The sequence below is a fragment of the Haliotis rubra genome, unplaced genomic scaffold (genome assembly GCF_003918875.1).
Source record: "Haliotis rubra isolate DU_JTF1 unplaced genomic scaffold, ASM391887v1 Scf280, whole genome shotgun sequence".
NCBI classification, from domain to species: Eukaryota; Metazoa; Mollusca; class Gastropoda; order Lepetellida; family Haliotidae; genus Haliotis; species Haliotis rubra.
Window position 1 is genome coordinate 294,614 of NW_025766892.1, and position 26,057 is coordinate 320,670.

Consider the following 26,057-nt stretch of genomic DNA (forward strand, 5'->3'; position numbering starts at 1 on the left):
GCTGAGACAAATGCATGCTGTGATAGTGATGTGTCGCGTAACAAATGACATATACCAGGTTCCAGGTAACGCATATAAATAACGTAAGTGCATCAGCGGCGTTCTTCCAAGCAGAGAGGCGACGCCAGTTTCCAGAGTCTACTCTCACAAATCATCAATGACAGCAGGTGTTCGCAAAACGAGGGGATGTATCCGGCCCTTCAAGCCGCATCCGTCGTGCGTGAAGGTCGAGGTCACGAGATACGTGACTCCAGCACCAACTCTGTCAAACAGTTCTCACCCAAGTAGTCTCTTAATGATGGCATTTCCAAAATAATTGCAGACAGTGATTCTGATTAACAGCCATTTGTACTTCGATGTCGATTTCACGTAAGCAACGATTAACACAGGCCTGTGTAAGAATGTAAAGATGTCTCTGTAGGAATGTAAACAATGATATCGATCTGTCTCTGTATAAATGTAAACATGTCACTGTAGGAATGTAAGCAATGATATCTATCTGTCTCTGTAAGAATGTAAGCGATGATATCGATCTGTCTCTGTAAGAACGTAAGCGATGATATCGATCTGTCTCTGTAAGAATGTAAACGTATCACTGTAGAAATGTTAGCAATGATATCGATCTGTCTCTGTAAGAATGTAAACAATGATATCGATCTGTCTCTGTAGGAATGTAAACAATGATATCGATCTGTCACTGTATAAGTGTAAACATGTCATTGTAGGAATGTAAGCAATGATATCGATCTGTCTCTGTAAGAATGTAAACAATGATATCGATCTGTCTCTGTAAGAATGTAAACAATGATATCGATCTGTCTGTAAGAATGTAAACAATAATATCGATCTGTCTCTGTAAGAATGTAAACAATGATATCGATCTGTCACTGTAAGAATGTAAACAATGATATCGATCTGTCTCTGTAAGAATGTAAACAATTATATCGATCTGTCTCTGTAAGAATGTAAGCAATGATATGGATCTGTCTCTGTAGGAATGTAAACAATGATATCGATCTGTCACTGTATAAATGTAAACATGTCACTGTAAGAATGTAAACAATGATATGGATCTGTCTCTGTAAGAATGTAAGCAATGATATCGATCTGTCAGTGTAAGAATGTAAACAATGATATCGATCTGTCTATGTAAGCATGTAAACAATGATATCGATCTGTCTCTGTAGGAATGTAAACAATGATATCGATCTGTCACTGTATAAATGTAAACATGTCACTGTAGGAATGTAAGCAATGATATCGATGATCTATTTTTGGAAGAATATACATGTATACATCTGTATCAGTGTGCTTAATACATATGTACGTAAGCAATGATATTGGCAAGTGTCTTGAAGAATGCATATGTAAGCAATGGCATGCCCCTGTACATCCCCCTGTAACAATGTAAGCAATGATATATTACATGTCTTTTGACAAAGTAGACCGTTGTAGAGAACTCTAAGGCTATACTGTCATAACTTGTCAACACTGTCAGGTGTAGTTTAGAGTAAGACTAGACGTTTATGTGAAGATTTGAACTAGACAATTGAACAAAGATGTCAATTGTGGAGAGTTGTAAGCAAGTCTTGTTCAGAAGATGGAAGAGAAGCTATGCCATACACGTATTCACACACATCAGCGACTGAAGATAAACGCATCGCACAATGGCGTATGTCGGGGACATTAGTAAATCTGGTTTAATCCCTGCCGTCAAAAGGCGTCACTATGACCGATGTCTTGACCCATGGGCTGCCCCCTCTGTACGCGTGGAATCCTCCTTTAATGCTTGTTGATGTATCAGATAAACAGGTGGTTCACATATTGTTTCTTGCAGGAGAGAGCATTTACCAGGAGTTGTTTCATCAGTGTATCAGGTCCTATAGTGTAAACCAGACGCTAGGGCGTTGTCAGTTGAATGTATCACACCGTATGGTATAACCCCGATGCCCCGACGTTGTCGAATCAATGTATCTCATCTTAGAGTATACACTTGATGGCATGACGTCGTCAGAAATCAATCTATCACATGGTATAGTATAAACTCGATGGCATGACGTCGTCAGATATCAATCTACCACATGGTATAGTATAAACTCGATGGCATGACGTCGTCAGAAATCAATCTATCACATGGTATAGTATAAACTCGATGGCATGACGTCGTCAGATATCAATCTACCACATGGTATAGTATAAACTCGTTGGCATGACGTCGTCAGAAATCAATCTATCACATGGTATAGTATAAACTCGATGGCATGACGTCGTCAGATATCAATCTACCACATGGTATAGTATAAACTCGATGGCATGACGTCGTCAGAAATCAATCTATCACATGGTATAGTATAAACTCGATGGCATGACGTCGCCAGAAATCAATCTATCACATGGTATAGTATAAACTCGATGACATGACGTCGTCAGAAATCAATCAATCACATGGTATAGTATAAATTGATGCAACGATGTTGTCAGACCAGTATATTACAGCCCACAGTACAAACTCGGTTCCATGACGTTGTCATCGCGAGTATAAAAACGTATAAAATGTCGGTAACAGAAACATACAACAGGATCATGATGTAAACACGTGTATGAAAACACCGTTACCTTTAACGTAAAGGAACCCATTTTGCTCCTTCAAATCACTTTCTGTCACATGAACGTAATTAAAAAACTCAGTTGATTTCAAGAAAAGGACCAATTTAGACGTCCATATATATTTTTAAAAGATATTTAATACACGATTCACTATGTTATAATAATATACCGCAAACAGGTAAGGATACAATAAGTGCATGCTTTTGTTTGGACAAGCTACGGCTTCTGTTAAAGGGCAATGTCTTATTGCGTTATTGTTATTCTTCTGTCGTATTAGAAATCTTTCAGAGGAAATAAATATGTTATTGATTAATCGTGTATTTCTTTTGAGTGTCCAGAAGACAAGGCATTGTGATGAGAACTCTGTATGAACATTGTCTGCATCTCTCAGTACACCGGCATACACATTATATAGAGATTACTAAACGAGTGTCTGTCAGATACCATTTAGCTTACAACGAGTTGTTTCAAAACGTATTTAACGAGCGAAAGCGAGTTAGATACGTTTTGAAACAACGAGTTGTAAGATAAATGGTATCTGACAGACACGAGTACAGTAATCTGTTTCTTACACACCATAAAATCGTATCATTTTATGGTCGAATAGATTCAAATTTCATGTTTTCTAATCGTAGGTGCGCAATAATACACAACACAACGTTTATGAATGAGTGACGTCACTTGGCTTCCTAATCACTACTCATCCCCATGATGACCCTCCACAAAAAGGTTTCTGCCACCTCTTCGCATCATCACGGCAATGGTGATAATGATAACTAGATAAGATCACTGAAAATTAATTAAACCCTCTAAAACGATGATTTTACCATGCAAATGTGGATGATTTTAATTCTTGCAAGCGTAAATTATTTGAGCGTGTGACGTCATCGTTATCGCTTGGGGGGCGGTGGGGTAGCCTAGTGGTTAAAGCGTTGGCTCGTCACGCCGAAGACCCGGGTTCGATTCCCCACATGGGCACAATGTGTTAAGCCCATTTCTGGTGTCCCCCGCCGTGATATTGCTGGAATATTGCTAAAAGCGGCGTAAAACTAAACTCAGTCAGTCAGTCAGTTATCGCTTGGTGGTTGTCGTCATCATCGGAAGATTGTTTTGGATATCTCTGCACATTGGGGATCTGTACTTGTGTACCAGTTTACGTTCAATGTTCTACCATCGACCGGAGCCAAACGTTTTGTGTGTGTGTAATTAGGTGCACCCAGTGTGCTTGAATGTGACATTGCTGAGGTTACGTTCACTGTCAATGGGGGACTACTCTTCTTCGCCACATCCTTCTCGTTTTCCCGAGCCAGAAACTGCCACTTGGAATGTAATGGAATTTACGGAGTTTTCAGTATGAAATGTGAGTTGAGTACATCCTGTAAGTTATCAAGACATTAACTTTTCATTACCATGCGTCGGAGGAATATCTTGAGTAATGACTTATGTGTAGATCAACCGTTCCTGTACATGTTCGATTGAACAGAAAGGACGTGTGCCGCCATTTGCACTCATGAAACCTTGCAAAACGTACCATGTTTATTAAACGAGTGTGTTTTGGTTCAGATTGTCATGAGTGAATTTGATAACATTGGAATCACATAGTATCTCGGAGCTGGAAGTGGGTCTACATCATGTGTATCTGTGAAAAATGTCATCCTTATCAATGCATCAAAGAAACAACAAGGCAGATCTCTCGACAGGCACTGACGTTATCGTGTCAGGTATTTTTGCAAGACGACACATGATACTTGTCGCATCTCTCCAGTAAAAGTACCAGTGTTGTACATTTTGAATATTCGAAGGGAATCAAGGGCTTTATCTCTAACGGTGATTTTCACATAATTGTTTACACAGGTATCACAGATTGTTGGAGCCATTTTGAATTCATGACTAGAAATCAAAAGTTTTAATAAAAGGAATTAGAAAATAATAGATTTGTGTTATATTTATTCTACTTGTGACTCATTGTATAAATACATGTTTATGTTGCAATCGCGAAAATAACAGGTAGGTGTAAAGGTGTATTTTTTGCACGAGTAACAGGTTTCTGTTCGATTGAAGCACGAGTAACTTATCAATGAATTTTAATCAGGAAAGTAGTCCGTCATAACCTGACCCTAGGTCATCACCATGGAGTAGCCAATCACGGGATTAGAAATCGATCTCACACATATGTGTGATACCAGTTTTCTCACATGGGTTTCTCACCCACGGGTGTGTAAGAAACTTGTATCTGTAATGTCACCTGGTGTCCATGGCTAAGCTACCATCTCGGATTTCATACCCAGATTTATATGGTATATCCGTGTGGGACAGATTATTAGTTTAATTAATTGAGTGAGATGTGTCCTTGCCGCTCTGTAAGCATGTCGGCTTAAACCACGGCGTGTCGGGTTAAAGGGAAGGAAAAACCTGTTGTGATGTAGGATCTCAGACGTTTATCACATTTTTAAGAAACCCCCCAGCACCGATTTGGTTCTGATGGTAATCTTCGTGATTCCAGGATTCATACGATCCTAGCAAACCCCCATCGTAAATCATAGTGTCTTAGCGACTAAGCCCTCCGCGGTACTCACGGTTTCAAGGATGAACTGTGTGATGTGAGAACAACATTGCCATACAAATAATTCACAACATCCAACCTGACTATATGCGGATTCAATGACAATGGTAGACATGTCTCTATGTCTAGTAAAGATTTATGGGGCCACAGACGTCAGTGTGAATCCGTGATATTACATGCTCCTCCAACCTGAAAGAAACTGCCGTCCTGGTCGTGAGACAGTTGTGAGAGGGGCACGGACTAGCATGTCAACTGCCCGTTTCATGCCCACTGGGTTCCACCTACTATTGTACACAAGTGAGAAATTAGGGTGTTGGTATTACCTGAAGACATCATTGAGGGATTGATTACTTTCTAAAAGCTGGATTCTTTTTAAAGCTCCAGCGTGAGGAAATGACATTTTGTGTAGACGTGTTGGCTTCTCAACCTGAGAATTAATCACGGACACATGTGATCAAATCGACAGTCAACATTCCATAGTCATCCCAGAAGTACTTTCTTTGTTGAGACTTAAGACTGTCACCAATTAGTGGGTACTTATCTTGTACATGGTTTAACTGTTGCCCTTCTTTAAATTGTGTGCGTATTAAAGAAGATTTAGGGGATTTTACAAAGACCTCCACGGGGTTTTCAAAAGAGAAATAACGATTAAAATGTCAAATATTGATGTCTTTAAAGTCGGACCTTGTTGCATCAAATACAAAACTATTAAGCGACTTCCCTGGTTTTCGTGAAGTATTCTGTTTCAGTTATTAGTATCTGGTATTACTGAAATGTATCGTTGGAAACTAAGGGAAACGTTACTGTGCAAAACAGTAATTTTATGATGATGCTTGGTAATGTTTGGTCGGCGGGTATTCAAATATGAATAGATCACACCTTACATTGTAGGACAGCTGATATGGAGGTGTAGAGTGGTACCGACCCTTCCCCTGCTGTACGCTTCACGTTAAACTGGAGAATGCACCTGTCATCTTTATGTGCTTAGATCTGATATACGTCTGTTTGTGGTTTGACCTACTTGGATTACACAATCAGGTGTTGTAATTCTCAAGTATAAGTGGGGGCGGTGGGGTAGTCTAGTGGTTAAAGCGTTGGCTCGTCACGCCGAAGACCCGGGTTCGAATTCCCACATGGGTACAATGAGTGAAGAACATTTCTAGTGTCCCCCGCCGTGATATTGCTGGAATATTGCTAAAAGCGGCGTAAACCCAAACTCAGTCAGTCAGTCAAGTATAAGTTGACGGGAGAAGTGCCTGTCTTGTTGTTATCAGATTATATATGTCTGTTAGGACTTTGACTTACTCGGATTACACAATCAGGTGATGTAATTCTCGAGTACAAGTTGACGAGAGAAGTGCCTGTCTTGTTGTTATCACATTATATATGTCTGTTAGGACTTTGACTTACTCGGATTACACAATCAGGTGATGTAATTCTCGAGTATGAGTAGACAGGATAACAAGTTGACGAGAGAAGTGCCTGTCTTGTTGTTATCACAGTATTATATATGTCTGTTAGGACTTTGACTTACTCGGATTACACAATCAGGTGATGTAATTCTGGAGTACACGAGTTGACGAGAGAAGTGCCTGTCTTGTTGTTATCACATCATATATATGTCTGTTAGGACTTTGACTTACTCGGATTACACAATCAGGTGATGTAATTCTGGAGTACAAGTTGACGAGAGAAGTGACTGTCTTGTTGTTATCACATTATATATGTCTGTTAGGACTTTGACTTACTCGGATTACACAATCAGGTGATGTAATTCTCGAGTACAAGTTGACAGGAGAAGTGCCTGTCTTGTTGTTATCACATTATATATGTCTGTTAGGACTTTGACTTACTCGGATTACACAATCAGGTGATGTAATTCTGGAGTACAAGTTGACGAGAGAAGTGCCTGTCTTGTTGTTATCACATTATATATGTCTGTTAGGACTTTGACTTACTCGGATTACACAATCAGGTGATGTAATTCTGGAGTACAAGTTGACGGGAGAAGTGCCTGTCTTGTTGTTATCACATTATATATGTCTGTTAGGACTTTGACTTACTCGGATTACACAATCAGGTGATGTAATTCTGGAGTACAAGTTGACGGGAGAAGTGCCTGTCTTGTTGTTATCACATTATATATGTCTGTTAGGACTTTGACTTACTCGGATTACACAATCAGGTGATGTAATTCTGGAGTACAAGTTGACGAGAGAAGTGCCTGTCTTGTTGTTATCACATTATATATGTCTGTTAGGACTTTGACTTACTCGGATTACACAATCAGGTGATGTAATTCTCGAGTACAAGTTGACGGGAGAAGTGTCTGTCTTGTTGTTATCACATTATATATGTCTGTTAGGACTTTGACTTACTCGGATTACACAATCAGGTGATGTAATTCTCGAGTATGAGTAGACAGGATAAGTGACAGTCATCTTGTTATCATAATGTATGTCTGTTCGGACTTTGACTTACTCGGATTCAATCAGGTGATGTAATTCTCAGTATGATAGACAGGATAAGTGACAGTCATCTTGTTATCATAATGTATGTCTGTTCGGACTTTGACTTACTCGGATTACACAATCAGGTGTTGTAATTCTCGAGTATGAGTAGACAGGATAAGTGACAGTCATCTTGTTATCATAATGTATGTCTGTTCGGACTTTGACTTACTCGGATTACACAATCAGGTGATGTAATTCTCGAGTATGAGTAGACAGGATAAGTGACAGTCATCTTGTTATCATAATGTATGTCTGTTCGGACTTTGACTTACTCGGATTACACAATCAGGTGATGTAATTCTCGAGTATGAGTAGACAGGATAAGTGACAGTCATCTTGTTATCATAATGTATGTCTGTTCGGACTTTGACTTACTCGGATTACACAATCAGGTGTTGTAATTCTCGAGTATGAGTAGACAGGATAAGTGACAGTCATCTTGTTATCATAATGTATGTCTGTTAGGACTTTGACATACTCGGATTACACAATCAGGTGTTGTAATTCTCGAGTATGAGTAGACAGGATACGTGTCTGTCATCTTGTTATCATAATGTATGTCTGTTAGGACTTTGACATACTCGGATTACACAATCAGGTGTTGTAATTCTCGAGTATGATTAGACAGGATACGTGTCTGTCATCTTGTTATCATAATGTATGTCTGTTAGGACTTGACTTACTCGGACTAGTGAGATTACGGCGATGTTTTTACCCTCCAGTAGAAGTAGACACCAAATGTTTCTGGTATATTTAAACAAAATGTATTTATGATTAACTCCAAACTGAAACAACAGATTTCAAACGCCTTTTCCAAAATCTCTAAATAGAGAAGGGGTTTTTATGCTATTTTTCAATAATCCATAAAAAAAAGCATTTCATATATTTTGAAAAACGTCGAGTGTGGAACCTCCTGCTTTAAAACCGTGTTGTTTACTGTGATACCTTAAGACGGAATCTGATTTAGATATCGGGATTGGCACATGTGGTTGACAGAGAAGACCCGGAACTGAGAAGCCAATGAAGGTGTTAATGAAGGCAGTCGGTCCTAATACTTCCCATCCAGATAACAACAGAATATATGATACGACAACGACGGGGTATAATCATTTCTTTGATAATCAGTCTCCACTGTCTGCCGAAACAGTTCCGAGCGCAAGAGGTTGAGTGGCCAATACTATATGATTGGATAACTGAAACACCTTCAACATTGTGAAGATGTGTACCACTGATGCCACATGTGTACCACATGCTTTCTCAAGTTGAGTAAGTGAGTGAGTTTAGTTCAACGCCACTTGTAGTAATATTCCAGCAATGTCACGGCGGGGGACACCAGAAATGGACATCCAGTTAAAAAGATAGCAGATACTTCTATGAAACACTCCTATGCTCTAAATTTAAAACAGAACACTGTAATAAAAACTGAGATTGCTTGAATCTAAATCTCCTACCAAAGGACTGGGAAATATTTAATATTATCCCATGGAAGTGCACCTATAGCACTGGCCTAAGATGGTTACAATACAGAATTATCCATAATATCCTTCCTACAAAACAGTTTTTGTTTAAAATCAAGTATATAGACTCTCCCATTTGTAGTTTTTCTACACACACACACACACACACACACACACACACACACGCACACATACATACATACATACACGTACATACTCACACCTGTACACACACACTTACATACGTACATATGGTGCTATCTGATAGCATTTACAGACTTCTTTCTATAGTAATATCATTGATTGCTATGTATACGTGTATATCAGCATCACTGTACCTATCAACGTCACACATTGACTACTATTGTGTGTACTGTAACTATAAATAAGTGAAGTTATGGTGCCATCTGATGGCATTTGCAGCTTTTTTCTATAGAAATATCATTGATTGTTTTGTATACCTTGTATATCAACGTCACACATTGACTTCATGTGCTGTACCTATAAATACGTTAAGAAATGGTCAAAGAAAAAAAGAAATGGGCGTCACTCATTGTAACCATGTTGGGAATCGAATCAGATCTTCGATGTGACGAACGAACACTTTAACCACTGGGCCACCCCACCGCCTCTTGTATCAAGGAGAAGCCACTAGGCTGGAGTGAACCTGATTTACTCATCACAGGTATCTAACACGGTCGTGGTACAAGGTATAGGAGACACACTCTGGTGCAGATGGCCTGGGATCGTCATCCTGGGTTTTGTCTACATTTGGCACTCATGGAGAAATGTGGATGACATTTGTATGAAGAATTACGAGTTATTTACAGATTTATCAGAGCATTTCTTGATCAAAAGTACCAACTTAAAGATATCTATATAGCTATTGTTTGCTTTTCTAAAAGAGTTACACATAAAACATGTATCAGGTGATTATGTGCTTTGAGTATTGTGTTGTTTCGAATAATCGCTACGGTTACATTACTAGGAATTAATTTCGTTGACATATAAACTCCACTGTATTATATAGTTCTCTAGTTCCCCGATGATAGTACCAAAATAGAAGGGTGTTCGCTGTCTACTGATTAACTTCGGGGCAATATTACTGTACACAGCGTTTGTCTGACGGAGGGATTTGCACAGGATTCACATTAGATCTAGATATCAATATACTTCTGGAATGTACTTGCAGATCCCATAGGTGTAACGTTGCAGAAAAAATATCAACTTTGAGGGTTTGCTTGTATAGACATTAATCTATTCATATTACGATAATATGAATGCAGCTATCGTTGAACGAGAGTGTCCCTCCTGCCATACATGGATAACTCGTATGATTACTCTCTCGTTTGGTATAAAGGTCACCGATGACTATGTTCAGAGGTACTTAGGCTTTAATCTGAATACAGCCCTAAACGTCGCGTTACTTTCTGAGTTTATTTTAAGCTCTGCCAGAAGATATATCTATATGTAATAATGCTGGTCCTTAGTCAGCCTGAAACAGTAGTTCCCTGCAGCAAGTACATGTATATATGTACACACGATTACACAGACAATGGCTTCTTCGAGTGGCATTGTTTAGAAGTTGAGAGTAACATACTGACAAACTTTATGGATAAACAACTTCTTTATTCGGTAGATGCGACGTTTCAACACAGATTCTTGTATCATTGCTTGACAACGATACAAGAGTCTGTGTCGAAACGTCGCATCTACCGAATAAAGAAGTTGTTTATCCATAAAGTTTGACAACGATACAAGAATCTGTATCGAAACGTCGCATCAACCGAATAAAGAAGTTGTTTATCCATAAAGTTTGACAACGATACAAGAATCTGTATCGAAACGTCGCATCTACCGAATAAAGAAGTTGTTTATCCATAAAGTATGTCTGTATATTACAGACAATGACGTTCTTGAAGTTGAGGTTGCTACAGATATATCTGAATTGGGGGACGATAATCGGGTGTAAATTAGGTCACAGCATTGCTTTGTGTTTATTCTGAGAGGAATAATAGACTCACCTGTCAGTGGTGTCTATTTTCAGCTGTAATAACCCCGGTATAATGTATAGAATTTAGTCTGTACTTATACAGAGCATTGTGACAGAGATGAAACGGTTGTAAGTGGTAAGGTATAGGATTGTAAGGGCTAATACGTCGCCGCTAAAGCCTATAGGATTACGGGTTAGATTCCAGCATTAGCCGTGCAGATATACAACTCTTGCTTCATCTCGCAATATGGCGACAAATTATCCTAAGAGACCGACTTCCGAGAAAACATTTATGTACGTATTATTCTGTGCCTTGTGATAACACATTTCCTTCGCGTGGCCTTTGATAAAGAACGGAGTACGAGGTTACATTTGTTATAGTGTTAATGATAATTAATTTCACATGAGGCAATGTATGCGAACTCAAATGATCCATTACTTAGTTCCTTACCACCGTAGTTCGTTAAAAGCATTTCAGCTGAAATATACAGAAATCTAGTTCGATATATCCCTCATTTTGATGTAAGCATGTTCGTTTTAACCGTAGTTTACTGTGCTATATATTTACTTTGACGTTGTGCGATATGATCCATGGACAGTGTGATATCGCTACATCGCACATTAGTTGATACCATGTATTAGATATGTAAGGCAACCACACACATGGTTAATGAACATAATATACAATAACATGATGTCATCTGATTTGAATTTGAAATACCGTGACACTTTGACAATCGTCATGTGTACCTTGTTCTAATGTTGTGATATTTAACAAACTTGTCATGATATTTCATGTAAACAAATGGACAAGATATTTGAACACGCCAGTAACACTAGTGTATCAAACTATAGGATTTGCTGTACTGTAAGTGAAAATACGAAAAAGTCATTAAGGAAAATTTCGATAGTTCTGTTTTTAAATAACAATGTATTTTAAAATTGAACGTTTGCCATGAGCTGGAATCAACATCAACGGGTTCCCTGAGATGACAAGGGAGCGTGTATGGGAGACTCGAAGTACCAAATATTGAATGTATGAAATATTTCTGTAGCTTGGACATTCAAACATTTACTTATATATGGTTGTACTGAGTTGACACAGAAACATCTTTCAAGAGGAGCTATTTATAATATCTTTAACAATTCTGAGTGAGTGAGTGAATGAGTTAAAATTTGTCACATCGGCAATATTTCAGCCATATCGTGACGAGAACAATTATTTTTATGCATAGTAATTAATGGTAAATTGTAAAAACCTGTCAACGAAGGACAGTAAAATAACTAGATTATCACAGGTTCGAATATTAAAATCTAAAACAGGGTAACTATAGATGACAATGCAAGGTAAAAACAGACTATATATTGCCAAACAACTGAAGGTAGATCACCATTCTAGGGACCATGGGGACTTACAGTATATTTGCTTCCGCATGGACCGTAGGTGGATTTACACCATCCCTTCAGCTATAAGCAATTTTAGATGAGCTAGCCACAAATTAAACGAACATATATTCTACGATTAAAAAGGTAGTAGGTTTATATTTACTTTGAATTTAACAATTCTGAATTGAAATACGAAACCTATCTGAATTTATTACACTATAATAATCGGAGTGCGTTACTTAATTTCAGAACGTCAAACCATTACCTTCCAGTTGAAACAGGACGATGTATTAAATGAAATAGTTCTCTTTGTAATTCAAATGATACTGGAGGCGAATTCAACTGTTATTTATTTGCCCTACCTTGACCCTAGAAAGGGATCAATATATGAAATGAACCAGCTTTTCCACTCTAAAAAACTAGGAATAATTAGGAAATTAGCAATAGTTTGCAAAATAATAATGTATCATTTTAAGCAACGGTAAGTGTACCATTTTAAGCAACGCCACAAAGCGATAAATAATAACGCACGACTGTAACGCTTTTCATTTAACTGGTAAACTACTCGTACAGACATAGTTTGTTCTTTCAACCAAACGATATGTACATATTACCATTTTGTGTATTATACATGTATGTCAGATACATACGTTGTACATAGTAATGATGTAAACAGAACGCGTCCGGAGTGTAATTAATAAAGTTCAGTTCCGACTGCGGGTTATATACTTCTATTCATCCTGTGATGTTATCGACTTGTTCAGCTTAGCCAACATGACTACCGATAGGATTATTTAATTTACAATCAAGATTAAACGTTTCAAGTGCTTTCACTTAAGTGAGATAAAATTCCATTATCTACTTAGTCTTAATACATTTATCATATTATGATTGCTGCTAATGTGTTTTAATCCTCATGATAAACGTACATTAATCCCAAGATTACTGGCTTATGTGTAAGTGCTTATATTTTAATTGATATCAAACGCATGCATTGTGAATATACAAGGTATGTTTACGGACGTGTAGATGTAGATCGGTAAATCAGGTAAAGAAGGCGTCGACAAATTCCGTTTGGTTAACTATCTCAGTATTAACCGAGGTATTCTGTTGCAGTTGTCTATGTCAATCTACGGTGTATACGGCCTTTTATAGGAGGCTCTGTTTTCAGTATTATATCAGATTCTTGAGGATTTGTCTTGCGTCATCTTCCTCGTGAGTTTCACATCGCCCACGTCAACGTCTAGATCCATGTCTACGCCTAGATCCATGTCTACGTCTAGATCCACGTCTACGTCTAGATGCACGTCTATGTCTTTAACTATGCCTATGTCTTTATCCACGTCTAGATCCACGTCTTCTCGTCACGATATGGCTGAAATATTGCCGATGTAACGTTAAATAATAACTCACTCACTCACTCACTAGATCCACGTCTACGTCTAGATCCATGTCTATGTCTAGATCAACGTCTATGTCTAGATCCACGTCTACGTCTAAATCCATGTCTACGTCTAGATCCATGTCTACGTCTAGATCCACGTCGACGTCTAGATCCACGTCTATGTCTAGATCCACGTCTACGTCTAGGTCCACGTCTACGTCTAAATCCATGTCTACGTCTAGATCCATGTCTACGTCTAGATCCACGGCGACGTCTAGATCCACGTCTATGTCTAGATCCACATCGACGTCTAGAATCATGTCTACGACCGTGTCTCTTACATGAACCTCACATATCTCACCTACGGTTTAAATGGTTGTTAAAACCATCTCACTCTGATGGTTACCAAAGGAACGTCGCATACATCTTGGCTACTGGTACTTGGATGCCTGACAGCCCTTGATGTCCAGATACTTGGATGCCTGACAGCCATATTTGACCAGATACGTTCGTATTCTGATTAAATGTTAATTGACGTGAACCATTTTGAGACGAGAATGGAGAAGAAATATGATGTCAATAGTTGATAATAACTATAATGAGGAACAGCATGCATGATGGTGAGGTGAGGTGAGGTGAGGTGAGGTGAGGTGAGGTCAAGTGAGGTCAGGTGAGGTCAGGTGAGGTCAGGTGAGGTGAGGTGAGGTGAGGTGAGGTGAAAGGGGGTTTTACGTCGTGCTTAAGAATATTTCTCTCATATGACGACGTGCATGTGTTTATATGTGTGGCTGCTTTTACTATTATATAGTGATAGCTCACTGAGATACCATGCCACAGTTAAGCACAATATACTGACTCCGAGCCGACCAGTCCTTGATGGACACATTAATGCCGAGCACCAGGCAGGGACCAATAAGTACCATATTTTAGCGTCTTTTGGTATGATGATGGTAACATAATCGGATTAACAGCTGCCGTTCAATCTAAAGACATGTTGTGTGTACAGCTCTATTCGTAGCGAGCATGTAAATCTGCTTTAGTTCACCCGCATCTCGATCACCGGGATGTAAATGCAGTTATAACACTGATGGTTCGCTTGCATCTCTGGGTTTTATCGGTCAAAGAACTGATGTGAATTAAAACATCATCCAGGTTTAATTAACATTTTTATAGGATTCACTCAGTCACTCACTCACTCATAGCCCCTCTACGTAACCGCAACCAAATATATATTTGTACCAACATCAGCTTGTCTCTGAAAGACCAGTGTTCTTTTGATGTGAACCTTTTTTATATCAGTCTGCTTAGATACACCTGCCAGGACATTTCAGCCTGCAGTCTTAGAAGTACAGAATTAACAATTGTTCTATAGTCGGTGTTTACCACAATCCCACGGCCAAACGCTTGCCTCTGTAGAAGCTGCTTATCACTGCAGGGGGTTGTGGGGGAAATTAAGCGCAGAAGAGGATCAACCGGGGCGTTATGACCCCTTAAGAGTGACCAGCAGAAAATTAGGGACAGGGTTACCTGGCCTTGGGGCTAATCCTAATTCATGGGCTTCAGCTACAGCGGGACCAAGTTTAGATGACTTCATACTCATTCAGGGCTTGTTTGTTAAAAGTACGTGGCCCAAACTGAGGTTTCCGCATATGTAATCTCGACCAGGCAGTGCAGGTTCAGAGACCTAGTGTCTGAGATTCATTAACCAGGTCTAGCGTTGTTAAACGATGCTGAGAAGAGATGATATCTACAAAACGTATTGTGAAGTGGACAACTGAAGGAGATGAGCGAGGGGGAGATTAAGGGAAGGTGGTCGACATACTTTCAAAGAACCAATCTCAACATCACATTCACGGCTGTCAGAGGGTCTGTCTGTCGAACCAGCTGTGGGGCTTGTGAAGGCGTCTAATCAGATGAAGGTGGAAATTTGTGTAACAAACCTACCACACAGGTTTCAAAAAGTGATCAGGATCCAGGTGTGGAAGGTGGCAATGTGACAGTGTTCTGGTGAGTTGTGAGACGCGGTGATAAATGGGTTGGTTTCACTTGTTTGGTACGTGCTATGGTGTTTTATGAATGAAGTTCAAAGCAAGTCAACTGTTTTACACGTAAGATGGATTTTTAGAGGATAACGTATGCATTGATTGTCAATCGTTTTGGGGCAGCCCTTTGCCCCTGAGTCTGAAAAATCATTTGTGTGGATACATTTGAAACGTAAACACCAGAGAGTAATTAGTCACTATTATCTGGCTAAAAGGCTACGGCACCTTTAGCAATAATCCTGCAATATCACTACAGGGGCCAGAAATAAGATTTACACATTGTAACCATGCTGGGAATCGATCCCTGGTCTCCGGCGTTGCAAGCGAACCGTTCAACCAGTAAGCTCCCCGCCGAAACAGGTGCCTTAACAGATTACGTTGTGCCTTAAATAAGACAAAATTGATGACAATTACACAAGCTGATACCTTCAAAAGACAGAACCCTCTCGTGGCTTGTCTGGCAGTTAAGGACTACGTCTTGCACCTCCTTTGGGTGAATGCTCACCAATGTCCAAATGGAGGAGAATGATCACCAAAAGAAGGAACTCTCTTGTGGCTTGTATGTCCGTTAAGGACTACGTCGTGTCCCTCCTTTGGGTGAATGTTCACCAATGTCCAAATGGACCAGAGCGATCACCAAACGAATGGGAAAGAAGAAACGTCGTAACCAGAGTCAACGTTGGGACCCACACGCTTTCAGCCAGCGAGGAATAAAGACTTAAGATATTTCAGATATTTCTGTGTGCTTTATTGGTCTTTATATATTTCCCTACACCTCTTAGTAGAAATAAAGCGCGGTGTGGGTTCGATTCCTACATTACATTTGAATCGCCACATATGTCAGCTAAACAGCCAACGACATGTCAATCCCACAGTTGTTGACCACGAAAAGCATCACAAATTCATGCTTAGTGATGTGTAGATAATGTTACTGAAGCTTTTGCTCTGTTTAAGTTTTTGTTTATCATGGAGACTGAGAACACTGGACCTGCTGGGTTTGTGTAGTTGCTGTCTAACTGAACCTCATTCGCCCTGTAATGTTATTAAGTTTTTTAGAGCTTGTAACGAGAACATAGACGTTGTGAAGCAACCATGATGGAAAATGTGATGGTATCTAACAGAATCACAGTCATATATTTTATAGATTTTTATAGGTTTCATTGTTATCTTCGCTGCGCTCTGAATGTTTACCAACATCATTGTATGTAAAATGTCATCACTTGTTGCTTCCAATCTTACATGAGGTCTGTAAAGTGTTGGGAATATTATACTTTATATCATCTGTTGTTAGGAGTACGTGAATGTATGAAGTGAATAAAACGCCAATAAAAACGCAACGGCCTGGAGTCACAACCACCTTTGTATCACACGAGAAGAATCCAGTTTATTTGGTACAGGAAGTGGCTTTCTCTAATTGGCTTGTAAAAAATTCACTTCAAAGTTAAACTCAGCATGATCGATTGTGACACAGCCATTATGGGTTTGCCATGCATGTAGCCGGGCTCAATACAAGATTAGTCTGGAGAAGCGCCTGTAGTTTGTATTGGTCACACAGAACAACCACGCCGATTTGTCGGACGGTATGAAACACAGTTATCACTACACTCGATGGATAGTACATCAGAAAGGTATTTTATCAGTTAATATCCGTATCACACATTTTCTTCTGTGTGTCTATACCTCGTATAAACAATGTTTTTCAACGTGTAAATACTATTTTTTTATTTATAATTACAACTGGTTATGCTCTGAAAATATATGATCATATAATAGTATTCCTTTACTTTACAAGACAGCTAGTCATTTCACGCGACACATTCTAATAATTATGTTTATCCAACGACATGCCCTTCGAAGGAGATAGTGAGTGGGTATTGCAGCACGGGATGTGAGGTGTTTCCGATGGGCCATGCTCCAGTCCAGCAGGCTCCAAGCTATCCCAGCGTTATGTACTATTCATATTACTGTGTTTTATACATTGTTCTTCAAATTGTTAAGTAACGAGTAACACACTTAACTTGCTTGATCCGATTCTTAAAATTTATTATACACCGTTTTGTGATATTATATCAGGTAGAACTGTTGAACACATTTTTGGTGATTTCTGTTTTTAAGTAGTGATCTTTCGTTCTCATGATTCACTATTTGTTCGTGAAAGTTACCGATGCACAATATAGATACATGTATATATTTTGCTTCTATAAGAGTCAGAAATTGTTGTATGCATTAAACATATGACTGCATCAAACATTTATGTTTAGAATAAAAGATCATTCTGAGTCTGTTACCTTCGACAAGCTATGGTTGCATTGTTGTATCTGAAACTACATCAACATTGTAAAATGCATGCGCACGGAACGGATCAGTTAACATGGCGGCCTCATTGCAAGAGACATAACAGTAAAAACACCACATGAAACAACTTGGCCTTTGTATCCTCTGTAGGCATTTAGATAAACGAGCAAGATCCCCATGATTTAAATGGCTATCAAATTTTATTCCTTCTGGTTTAATTTCAGAGCTGGGAATAGCATCTACTCACTGTTATAAATGGGCGGTCGGAAGGAAGACACAGCAAAATGAAGGAAAAACGACGCCCTCTGTCTATTATAGAGGAATTCGAAAACAAGGACGATATTTTATCTGCCCCAGACACCCGGAAGTTCTCTGTACCTAAAATTGTGATTACGTCAGAGAATGGCGAGCTCACGTCAGATCTCGCGCAACTGAAGAAGACTGCCACGAGACTTAACCTAAGCACGCGTAGGGAGAGTTACATCGCATGGCGAGCGGAACATATCGACAAACAGCACAAAGTCCCTAAACCAGTGTTGAAGGTTGACCACGACGAGCGACTCACTGCAGAGCGTAAGAAAAAGATTGATGATGCTTTGGAGTGGCTACGCAATGAGCTTGTGAGTATTTGCATGATGATTTTTGCACTGACAATTCAAATTCGACCAAACTCAGTTATAGAGCTAGCTAACAGTTCTCCTCATTAGTCGTACTTAGTTTATAAAATTCCACTCTCAGGGAACATACAGATTAAAAATACGTGTATAATAGTTTGGAGTGAATGAGTTTAGTTTTACGCCGCTTTTAGCAATATTCCAGCACTATCACGGCGGGGAACACCAGAAATGGGCTTCACACATTGTGCCCATGTTGAGAATAGAACCCGGGTCTTCAGCGTGACGAGCGGACGCCTTTAACCACTAGGCTACCCCACCGCCCCTATAACACTTTGGAGAAAACTAATCACTTTATAGACTTCCAGTGCTTCCAGGCCATGCATTACGAATATGTAGACATTGAAATGTTAAACCATGTCACCGTGAAGCTGTTGTATGACGAGGTTAGCTTACAAACAGACAACAAACTTGAGATATTCCATCTATTTCACTCACAACATTACGTAAATATCCAGAGAACACATCATTAATTCGACATACAAACTTGCGGTTGGAATGTTGCAATTGCAATGCCGCCAACAGTTCTGCAACGGGAGGGGCGATCATAAGAAATGAACCAGGGACTATATTTTCGAAGCTCTCTTAGCGCTAAGATAGCCGTAATTGCCATACATCAACATTAACTTACGACTATCTTAGCGCTAAGAGAGCTTCGAAAATATAGGCCCTGAAATGTAAGGCTGGTTGGTGTGTTGTATAACGCCGCGCTCAGCAATATTCCAGCTATAAGGCGGCTATCTGTAAATAATCGAGTCTGGACCAAACAAACCAGTGATCAACATTATGAGCATCTATCTACGCAATTGGGATACGATGATGACGTGTCCACCAAGTCAACGAGCCTCACCACCCGATCCCGTTAGTCGCCCCTTACGACAATTGCAAGTAGCGTGAGGGTTGGTGAAAAACAATTCTAACCCGGATCTTCACGGGTGAGAAATGTAAGGGGTGAGGTACATTGAAAATCCAATTTCTGTCCACAGAAACTTCCTATCCATCAAATACGTACTGTTACGCACATATTTGTTTTGTTTTGGCAGCAAGAGATGCGATCCCAGGATCAGCAAATCGCACGACGACTGTTGTCTCTCCGCCACGACATCCATCAACTGAAGCTGCAAAGAAGCTGCGCGGAGCATCAGGAGCTGCTGGAGGATGCGCAGTCAGAACTAGAAGAGCTTGAGGAGCTGCCAGATGTCCTTGACCTTCCTTCCTGTCTCAACAACAACCCCTATAAACATCTGGGAGTCACGAGGATGAACCTCAGTACAAGACGTTTCTCTACTTGCTAAATATTATTTGTGTATATAAAATACTGTGATGAAAGGGTTTCTATGTTGGAATCCTCATTTGCATCGTTACTTCCAGGTGCAATCTGTATAGTCTGTGATGCTACTTGGTCCTTTGGAAGGTGCTTTGGAAGCTGTAACCAGTGTGTGTTCTTGACGGCAATGTTTGGTACAGTTCTCTCTCAGGACGTCTTAATGGACCTGTGTTCTAAGTGGATTCTGGGACAGTCTCTGGTTTTGTGGGATCTGAGCAGACTGTTCTCTCACCAGGAAGAAGCCTTGGACATATTGTTCTATGGGCAGGACGCCTTGGATAGTTTGTGTTCGTGACAATACGCCTTGGTCAGAATGTGTTCTTCACTGGAAGCCTTAAAATAATCTCTGGTTTTGACATGAAACCTTGGACAATCTGTGTCCTTGGCAAGGGCAGACTACGACGATGAATGCCAGCTAAGGCAACTGTGTCACCCACAGGTACGACCGCCACGCCCCCTATAGAGGTCCCCAGCCGCATGGATGAAGCAATGTTGTAAATTGAGCAGATTACACTGGCTCCTAGGTGTTGCGAAGTTTTAACCTACATTCCACCTGTGATCCTACCTTGGGAGAAGCGGGGTTAACCTCTGACATTCGTGTAGTCGGACGTGATGATATGTTTCCATCATGACAGGAGAACCTATGTTTGTAATATGTGTCGACAGTGTTGAGATACGTCATAACTCTCTCGCGTACATACAGCGTCACGAAGGCAGTATCGTGTGGATAGAGTTAACATGCATGGTGTGCCGCATGCACTATATATATAGTCCGTTTGGCTCAAAAGAGGACCGATGAATTGCAATCTAAGTCGAAAACTTATAAACATAAAATACTCAATGAAACACTGATCATAATGAAAACGTCAGACCAACTCTGAGAGGTGTTTGCAGAATGTATGTCCTAAAAATAAAAAGTTGTTTAAGAAACTATCATTAGAATATCGCCACAGTTAACTATTTGTTACGAGGGAGGAGTGCAGAGAAAGGGACAGATCAGGTGTGCGAGAAAGGATGGAGACGGCACAGCACAGCACAGGTTAATGAATCAATAACTTTGTCGGCACTTGTGCACGTGCTTCTCTAACACCTGGCTGTCCCAGAGTTGGTCTGATATTTTGATTATTATCAGCGTTTCATTGAGTATTATATGTTTATTAGTTTTTGAGTTAGATTGCAATTCATCGGTCCGCTTTTGAGCCAAACGCACTATAGGCATAGCTAACATCCATTGTGTGCCGCATGCACTGCTCAGTGTCATCAACGATCAAGTATATGTGGGGCAAGTTGACATGCATGGTACATACACATACACTGCTCACTGCCATCAGTTATCAGGTATATCTGGGCACAGTTAATATCACGATGGTGTAAACGTCAGAGTACCTTGTGCCAGTTGCCAAGCGTTCCCCGTTTTGTTCACCAGACGTTCATACAACGGATACACTACCCACAGGGGGTTAAGCAAACGTTGGAAGATGGAGTTTGATCAGAGACACAGTATTTCATTCCTTTGGAGGTGTTTCATGTTTCATCTTCAGACAGACCCAGTCAGTACCTTATGAACACTATATGTACGTGCCTGTGCCTCCACACAATGTTGTACATAAAGACTACAGACTCAGTCAACCGGATGTTGCTGATAGTATTTATTTAAATATGTGTGAAGGAACGTGACGATGATTAATGGACTTTCAATTTCAAATTTTCAATTCCAAACATTGAGTTTCCCCTGTTTGGGAGAGGCTTGCACAAACTTATCGTCTTGTGTATACCACCGAATAATAACAATGACGAGAACCACGTGATACCAACTGTCCAATCAAATATCTCGACATACAGGATATTTCGAAAATTACACCCTCGTGTTTGAGTGCACAAAGGTGTGTTTGTGCTGCATGTCTGCCTGTTAACTATGCATGGTGACCGTGTCTTTGGTGACAATTCACGTGAGGTTAATGATCATAAATTTCTACGAATGAGTGCAGATTTAACGAATTATATAAAAGCTGTACATTCAATCTGTCTGTCACTGTCAGATAGAGTTACTTATGTTGTGTAAATGAATTCAAACGCAGTGTACTGTTCCAAGTCATCGCTAGATCAAAACGTGGGTAAATATGATCCCCGAACACCTACGACAAGACTACGGTGTTAGAGAGATTGATTAAATTAATCCACTGGCTATTCACACGACCTCGTCTGAAACTGACACAAGACAAGTGTGAAGCAAAACCATTTTGTCTACTTACTCACCGTCTATGATGGATGTCAATGCACTACTTTAATGCTTACCCTAATTAGACGGAGACGCTGGCTCAGTGTCTAACATGATTCTGCAAAACTTCGTGTAGAGGTTCCAACATGGCGCCTTTTAGCTTAACGTTTTGAGACAATCGTATTGTAGTACAATAATCATTTAAGCCTGTTTTGTTCGACTGTATCTACAACTGTCATCATTGAGCATACGGGTATTTAGATAAACTAATTGTTGATGTCAGAATACCCAGTAACTTACAACGTGATATTCGTCAGATATTACCATCTCTGTTGACCCATGTTTGCAATATCTCATAAACCAACTGTCGGAACGTATGCGTCGTGTTCATGTAAGCGTCAGTAATTAAATATAGATGTACATCACGTGGAAAGGGGGTGGGATGGTAATGGTTATTATCTTATCAACTATTGACAACTACATGTAGTGGTGATATCCTCAACACTAGCCAGTGTTGTGGAGATAACGGACATTATCTGGTAGGTACCATTGTGGCCATGCCATCCACGTTTCAGTTGTCAAACAAACAGACATGTGTATCTGAAGACACATTCTGTCCAGGAGTCGCCATGGAGAAACAACATGTGGAACTGGAGATGTATTCTGTCCCGAAATTACCATTCAAAGACGAACATGGTGAATAAGTTACCGAACAGCCAGTAGGAGTGGGGTTTTTAATGCATGGAGGTAACCAGATTACAGTTCCGCGCATCGTTTGGGCTATTTGACAAATGTTATGTCGAAGTGAATAAAAATCACTGAAGATCTAACACGACATGACTTCGAGAGACAAACGAGAAAAGTACGTATTTTACGAACGCTTCTCTAGCTTTCCAATGTTTCATGTGGGTCTTCGGGGCTGTTCGTATCAGGTCATACTTACACGTAATCAGTTAAAGGATATACATACTTTGTAAATATTTTGTATAAACTGTAGACGTGATAAGGCTATTCCTATGTAGGAGTTTACTCTCCTAAAACAAGATGGCTTAAACGGCGCATTGTCATCTGAAACAAAAGAAAAACCCAATTTCATCAGATAAGCATTTGTAAGCCCCGAACGATACGACTGTTTATGGGTTGGCAGTTAAAGTCAGGGAACAGCTCCAATGTGTTGCTTTCATGATGTTACTTTATGTAAGAAACATTTAACTACATGTAAAGAGCCCGGTTTGTAATCGGATCCCTTGTGAATCAAAGTGTTAAAACATGAGTTGATACCATAGAGAATAAATCATAAATTGATATACAATCATTCCATATACGTCAATCATATATTTTGTACTAATCTGTACATATGTTACATACAATGTATATATATGAAGTTATCTATTATACACATGGAAACAGAATGACAATAAATAAATTTTATATCAACCGTTGGTTTTGAAATGATTTTCCTTGGATGATACGTGTATTTGTTTTTTAAAAGCAAAACAAAAAAACCTCGTGTCTGAAACAATGATGTTGTGGACTGGACACTAGTGGTGAACGGGCTGTCACCACTGTGCCACTATGCGGAGTTGCGACCCGTGGCCTTAACAGGATCTTCTGATCTTTGTTTAACTTCTCATTCACCTAGGTGGTGATTCTCGGTTTGTCAGCACCTTAACCGAAAGTCTGCGACCTACATCACTTCGGTGTTTCCCCCCTCGCCATAAACATTCTTCAAGGTGAGGTTTAAACAAACCCGACAATCGCACATACAATGTCAATTTAGATTTTGATATTGTAATCAAATCTTTTTAATTCTATTTTCATTTTGTTGGTTGTTACGCCGGAGTCAGACATTACAGCTATGTCACATCTAAATGTAAACAGTCGAATGTATCCAGCCAGACCAACCAGTGCTGAGTAACGGCCACTGCGATCGCATTCAATCAACCCTATCACAGACGATTCTATCTCTGTTACCACCTATTTTCAACTGCAATCGCCTCACGGTCATATTTCGTGACTTACATAGCTACGCAATTCTGGGTCATGCACAATTTACACAGATACGCAAGTCTGCATCTTGCACAATTTACATAGATACGCAGTTATGGATCTTGCACAATGTATATAGATACATAATTATGGATCTTGCACAATTTACAAAGATACGCAATTATGAATCTTGCACAATTTACATGGATACACAATTCTGCAAGTTGCATAACTTACATTAATACGCAATTCTGGATCTTACAAAATTATTTGTCAAGCTTAAAGCTCAGCGTCAGTGACTTTATTGCAGATCCAGGGCCCCGTTCCTCAAAGCGATCGTAGCGTTAAGATGATAGTAACTCCCATACTATAACATAGACTTACGACAGTCGTAGCGCTACGATCGCTTTGAGGAACGAGGCCCTGGTCCACCCGGCTGGAAGAAGTGATATTGCATCATTATACTATAAATCGCAAAGACCACTCTCTACGTAGATCAGACATGATTGGATTTCTTAGGAAGTGTTTGAGTGAGTGAGTGAGTTTGGTTTTACGCCGCTTTTAGCCATATTCCAGCAATATCACGGCGGAGGACACCATAAATGGCCTCCACACATTGTCCCCATGTTGGGAAGGAAGTGTTTGATGGTTAAAAGAAATTATGTACACAACTCGCATCAAGCTCCATTTATATAGAGACTACGACTGCCGCCAGATACTGATATCTGATAGTTACTTTAACTGTTGAAACTAACAATTACAGTTCCAATGTGGATTCTTTCCTAAGCAAACTGAAGTGACCTGTGCTATTGCAGTGAATGGAAGGAGCGTTGCTTGCACACTCAGGGGACACAACTCGTCGATGACAGGCAGAGATCTGGCGACAGCCTCCACTGGATGGACAGATGTTCCACATCTTTCGACAGTGTCTTAAGAGTTGGATTTTCGTCTTAAACTGTTTGTTTTATACATTAGTGGAAGAATATGCCTTCACAATACCACAATCCACGTCAATGTCGACTGTCTGGAACGCTCAGATGTTTACTCCAACAGGTTTCAGGCAGGAGTGAGTGGTGATAAGTTATACCTTCTTGCAGGTTACAGACAGGGCTAAGTGGTGGTGAGTTATACCTTCTTGTAGGTTACAGACAGGGCTAAGTGGTGGTGAGTTATACCTTCTTGTAGGTTACAGACAGGGCTAAGTGGTGGTGAGTTATACCTTCTTGTAGGTTACAGACAGGACTAAGTGGTGGTGAGTTATACCTTCTTGTAGGTTACAGACAGGGCTAAGTGGTGGTGAGTTATACCTTCTTGTAGGTTACAGACAGGACTAAGTGGTGGTGAGTGCTAGTTGGTGAGTTATACCTTCTTGTAGGTTACAGACAGGGCTAAGTGGTGGTGAGTTATACCTTCTTGTAGGTTACAGACAGGACTAAGTGGTGGTGAGTTATACCTTCTTGTAGGTTACAGACAGGGCTAAGTGGTGGTGAGTTATACCTTCTTGTAGGTTACAGACAGGACTAAGTGGTGGTGAGTTATACCTTCTTGTAGGTTACAGACAGGGCTAAGTGGTGGTGAGTTATACCTTCTTGTAGGTTACAGACATGGC

The 26,057-nt window shown here is 39.9% G+C and overlaps 1 protein-coding gene across 3 annotated transcripts in view; it reads left to right on the top strand.

Moving 5' to 3' along the window:
* Positions 1-20,884, top strand: part of LOC124281211 (protein FAM167A-like) — a 50,988-nt gene extending 30,104 nt beyond the window's left edge. For 2 of the 3 annotated variants that reach the window (XM_046717231.1, XM_046717233.1), the window contains exons 2-3: positions 18,465-18,860; positions 19,958-20,884. In XM_046717231.1, the coding sequence (XP_046573187.1) occupies positions 18,525-18,860; positions 19,958-20,209 (588 nt within the window). In that variant the 5' untranslated portion in view covers positions 18,465-18,524 and the 3' untranslated portion in view covers positions 20,210-20,884. Of the gene's footprint in view, positions 1-17,485; positions 17,574-18,464; positions 18,861-19,957 lie in introns of those variants that run through there. The other variant, XM_046717232.1, reaches the window with a different exon arrangement.
* Positions 20,885-26,057: the final 5,173 nt, after the last annotated feature.